This window comes from Myotis davidii, unplaced genomic scaffold, assembly GCF_000327345.1.
Source record: "Myotis davidii unplaced genomic scaffold, ASM32734v1 scaffold73, whole genome shotgun sequence".
Classification (NCBI taxonomy): Eukaryota; Metazoa; Chordata; class Mammalia; order Chiroptera; family Vespertilionidae; genus Myotis; species Myotis davidii.
In genome coordinates this window covers 3,100,867-3,106,394 of record NW_006286675.1, presented here as the reverse complement: position 1 = coordinate 3,106,394, position 5,528 = coordinate 3,100,867, and the positions used below count along the sequence as shown (strand labels likewise).

The 5,528-nt window shown below is 42.8% G+C and overlaps 1 protein-coding gene across 1 annotated transcript in view; it reads left to right on the top strand.

Moving 5' to 3' along the window:
• SEC13 (SEC13 homolog, nuclear pore and COPII coat complex component) overlaps positions 1-5,528 on the top strand; it is a gene marked incomplete at its 5' end in the record, with an annotated part of 21,520 nt that overhangs the window by 11,653 nt on the left and 4,339 nt on the right. Inside the window, one exon of the mRNA XM_015560343.1 lies at positions 5,224-5,357. Within this exon, the coding sequence (XP_015415829.1) occupies positions 5,224-5,357 (134 nt within the window). The remainder of the gene's footprint in view (positions 1-5,223; positions 5,358-5,528) is intronic.

Genomic DNA, 5,528 nt, shown 5'->3' with positions numbered 1-5,528 from the left:
ACTGGGTACACTGGCTCTTGGATCTAAGGAGGTGCTAATTTAGTCTCTGCCTGAGGCTACCCAGCAGGAGCTATGAGGAGATCTGCAGATTCCCCTTCCTTGTTTGGGGTTTAGATGGGGTTTGGAGGTGCCCAGATGTGAAGCAATGCAAGCTGCTGTGGGGCCTTGAGCCTTCTTTTGGATGTTCTGGTTCTCTCTGACCCAGCTGCAGTTTGTTAGGTAATTTTAGATCTCAAAGGGCCAGCCCATTCATATGCAAAAGCCTCTGCTGGCAGCTTGGTGGGTGGGGTCTCAGGGACTCAACAGGGCGGAGCAAACAACTATGGCTGTTCCTCAGCCCTGCCCTATGAGGCCCCCAGGTCTCAGTGTCCCGCGGTAATCGCTGCAAGCACCTCTGAGAGAAAGCCGCTGAGTTCCGCCCCATGCCAGAGAGTCCAGTTTCTCCCTGTATGAGTCTGGGTTCCCAGAGACTCGCCCAGAACTGGCAGCTTGTGGGGCGGGCCTGCCTGCAGCCCCGGGACCAGATCATCGGGTCCCGGGCAGCAGGCAGGCGGCTCCTAGGGTCATCCACGGGGGCCTGGATGGCGGCTTCTGCTGTCCCACCCTGCCTGCAGTATGCAAATTAGCTGCCATCTTTGTTGGCAGTTAATTTGCATATCTCGCTGATTAGCCAATGGGAGGTGTAGCGAAGGTATGGTCAATTACCATGTTTGGCTATTAGTAGATAGGATATTTGTTGGGTTGACACCTTTATAATTATGTAATGCCCTTCTTTGTCTCTCATTACAGTCTTCATTTTAAAGTCTATTTTGTCTAACATAAGTATAGGTGTGTTATACCAAAGGGTCACGCGCTCACTTCCTGGCCAAGGGCGCACACCTGGGTTGCAGGTTTGACCCCCAGCTTTTTTGTTTTCCATTTTTTCATCTCTTCACTTTCAGTCTGTATTCTTATATCCAAAATTAGCCTCTTGTCAGTAGCATACGCTTGGCTTTTGGTTTTTTATCTATTCAGCTATTCTTTTGTTGAATTTAGTCTGTTTTACAGTTAAAGTAATTATTGATAGCCCTGACCAGTTTGGCTCAGTGGATAGAGCATTTGCCCTGCAGACTGAAAGGTCCTAGGTTCGATTCCGGTCAAGGGCATATACCTTGGTTGCGGGCACATCCCCAGTGGGGGCAGTGTAGGAGGCAGCTGATCGATGTTTCTCTCTCATCGATGTTTCTGTCTCTCTATCCCTCTCCCTTCCTCTCTGTAAAAGATTAATAAAGTACATATTTTTTTAAGTAATTATTGATATGTATGTGCTTATTGCCATTTAATAGTTGTTTTGTGGCTCTTGTTACTTCCTATGTTCCTTTCTTCTTCTCTTGCTCTCCTCTTACTAGTAGTTGTGGTTTAATGACTTTCTTTGGTGGCATGCTTGGATCCCTTTCTCATTACCATTTGTGCATCTACTATAGGTGTTTGCTTTGTGGTTTACATGAGGCTTACATATAACAATCTATATTTATAAGTTTGTTTTAAGTTGGTAGCTTAAGTTTAAATACATTCTAAAGCTCTACATTTTCACTCTCTCCCCACTCGTGTTTTATGTTTTCAATGTAACATTTCACATCTTTTTATCTTTTGTATCCCTTTATTATTGTAGTGATAGTCATTTTTACTATTTTTGTCTTTTAACCTTCATAGTAGCTCTGTAAGTGATTAGTCCACTAACGTTACTATATATTTATTTACCTTTACGATTATACTTTCATGTTTTCTTTTTTTAAAAAATATTTTATTGATTTTTTACAGAGAGGAAGGGAGAGAGAGAGTTAGAAACATCGATGAGAAACATGGATCAGCTGCCTCCTGCACATCTCCTACTGGGGATGTGCCTGCAACCCAGGTACATGCCCTTGACCGTAATCGAACCTGGGACCTTTCAGTCCGCAAGCCGACGCTCTATCCACTGAGCCAAACAGGTTTCAGCCATGTTTTCTTGTTACTAATTGGCACCCTTTATTTCAGTTTAAAGAAGTCCCTTTAACTTTTTATAAGGCTGATTTAATCATGATGAAGACCTTTGGCTTTTTTTTTTAAAAAAAATAAGCTGCCCTCTGAGAAAAGGAGCTCTAACTCATCTCCCAGCTCACTTCATCTCAAGTTTTTGCTTGTCTAGAAAAAAACTCTCTCCTTCAAGTCTGGATAATAACTTTACCAGGTGGGATATTCTTAGTGCTAAGTTTTTTTCTTTCAGCGCTTTGTTAAAAATAAGCAAACACGTCTCTCAAAGTTTCGTTTTTTATTGAATATGTTACAAAAGAAATGTAGTCGAAAAGACCAAAGCCCGTGACATCATCAGACTCTAGATTCTTCTTTCTTTGCTTCTACTTTCTCCTCCTCAGCTGGGGCAGCAGTGGTGGAGGGGGCAGGATCTTCTGCTGGGGCAGGTCCATCTGCCCCTACATTGCAGATGAGACTTCCAGTGTTGACATTGGCCAGAGCCTTTGCAAACAAGCCTGGCCAGAAAGGTTCAACGTTTACTCGAGCTGCTTTGATGAGGGCATTGATCTTATCCTCCATCACTGGCTCCGCATCGTCGTGGGGGAGAAGGGCCATCGTGCAGGATAGTGGCCAGGTAGATGCAGCTCCGAGGTGGAGGCCTTGGTGTGGGCGGGTGCTGGGTGGGTGAGCGCTGCCGGGAGTGGTGCTAGTTGCCAGGTGAAGCGAGGGCCTCCTCCTCAGCTTCCTTGGAAGGACGGAACAGCTTACCAGCAGCTGGGGAGAGGGAGATACGTTTGTTATCTTGATTGTAATGTTAGTTTTTCAGGGTATATCTATGTCAAAGTTCATCAAATTGTGTACTTTATGTGCAGTTAATGTCAGGTATACCTCAAAGCTGTTTTTAAATTTTTATTTTGGAGAATAAAAAGTTGTTAGTATGCAAGAACTCAATAATTATTGTTTTTATGAGCCCTTCTTGAGGCAACCAATCGATGTGTCTACTATAAAATAAGCTTCAGACAACAAAAATGACTAGAAAGACATTTATACATGCATACCTCATTTTATTGCACTTCACTGATGCTGTGCTTTTTACAAATTAAAGGCAAGACTCCACCAGCAAAAAGATTACAACTCACTTTGATACTTATAGCAGTGGTCTGAACCATATCTGCAGTATCTCCAAGGTATGCCTGTATAAATACACAGTTTATGGTAGAGAACTAAGACTAAATGAGGTTTAGAAGGCAGAGTACAGGATGTATTGGCCACATGCTCTGCTAAGGCAGATAGTGCTGTATCAGTGGTTAGAGTGTGGGTCCACACACTGAAGGGTTGCAGGTTCGAGTCCCGGCCTCGGTTGGGGTGCATGCAGGAGGCAACCAATCAGTGTTTCTCACATCGATGTTTCTCTCTTTCTTATTCTACCCCCCTCCCTTCCTTACCACCTACCCTCCCTTTTAATCTCTCAAATGGAAAAAAATATCCTCTGGTTAGATTTAACAAAAACAACATTGTGGCACATGAGCAGCTGAAGATCCACATATGTTCATGTTAGTACCATTCACACACAAACACCTCCTCCCGATCCCCAGCGTGGCTCAGTGGTTGAGCATCAGCCTATGAATCAGGAAGTCACTGTTCAATCCCCAGTCAGGGCCCATGCCGGGTTGCAGGCTTGATCCTCGGTGTGGGGCGTGCAGGAGGAAGCTGATCAATGATTTTCTCTCATCATTGATGTTTCTCTCTCCCTTCCTTCTTCTCTGAAATCAATAAGGACATACTTAAAAAAAAAAAAAAAAAGAACTAGTGGAGAATAGGAAGAACATTGCATACACTTCATTAAAGATTTTAGTAATCATATTGGCAATATTATTATAAGATAAATAATTATGTGGCAGAGAGCATCCCTAGCACCAGATTATGGTCTTGAATACAGCTTCTCACTAAAGGAAACCAGAACTCTTGAGGAAATGACAATTCCAGGTCTGAAGTCGGAAATGTACAAGATGAGCTTGTACGTCTTGTCATACCAGATTGAAAAGAAATGAAGTCATATTTTGACATACTAGGATTATGTCAAAGGAGCCAACTTGGAAGGTTCACAGTGCCAAAGATGGGCAATACGAGTGTCAAAAATGAGAATAATTGCAATGAACTGAACCTACCACATATGCTTAAATCCATGAGTTCAGACATTGAAGAGAGAATCAGTCATCTTTGGAGAAAGTTAGGGAACCAATTCTGAAAGAATCAAGCATATTCTGCCTTTCCTATCTGATCTGTACCGCTGGGCAACCAAATATTAAGAGGGGAATTGTCCCTATTTAGGGTATTCCATGTAATAAATGACAAAGAAATGAATTACAGTATCACCATTTTGTAACTCTCGGTGAATTAAGAGAGGCATAAATTGCTGACAGGTTCTAACAAAATAGAGAGAGACAATGTCACATAATGTGCCTGCTGATGAAAGAATACACCACCACATGTTGTCTTGGCAAAGGGGTCAAACCTGTGTTTGATCCCGTCCTGGATCCAGCTTCCAATGTAGGAATTCAGAGGAATATGTTGAACTGAGTATTTAATAGCAAAACCCAGCCTGAGAAACTACAGATCAGATGACAGATTCTTCAACAGAAAAATTACAAAAAATAAAAGGATCAGAGGAGGAAGCTATAAATTAGGAGATAGGAAAAACAGTAAAAAAAAAAAAACACTTAAACAGCAAGACTAAACTGTAGTGTCAGGATGCACATTTGGGTAACAAAACTAAAACAAAAAGATTATAAGTCAGGATAATGGGTACTTACGAGGTGAGAGGGGCTGTGATTCAAGTAGGACATAATGACAGGGCTTCCGGGGTAAATTGCAGTCTTATTTCTTAACTTGGTGATGGTTACAAGAGTGTTTCAAAGTAATTCACAAAGCTATATATTTACTATGTATGGTTTTCTGAATCTGCCCTCCTTTCATATGTTTGAAAAATGTTCTGTTTCTTAAATTCCTGAGAGTCCTAATTCTCACTTTAAATGCATACTGCTGAAAAATATACACCCCAGTAGGAATCCTTAAAGGAGAATTGAGTGGCTAATCCTTAGTTCACCAAAACAGCTGTCCTGCCTAAGCCAGGCCTGAGGACTGGAGGGGAATGAGCAACAGCCTTGGCTCTGCCAAAGCGTGTTCTGTTGCCAGGCGAAGGGGCCGAGTCACAAGTCCCCCTCCTTACAGATTGGCTGCAATGCCGTCAGCTGGGCCCCTGCTGTTGTACCTGGAAGCCTCATAGACCAGCCTTCAGGACAGAAGCCCAACTACATCAAGAAATTTGCCTCAGGCGGCTGTGACAACCTCATCAAGCTGTGGAAGTAAGTGGGGTTCGTGGACTTCTCAAGGGGACAGCCTTCTACTCTACCTCCCATGACAGCCACAGTTCACAAAAAAACAGGATCATCTTTTTTCCTCTTGCCCAGGGAATACTGTTTTCACTGTCAGAGGACATCCTTTAAAAAAAACACAACTTGCTGTTAGCTGAAGCA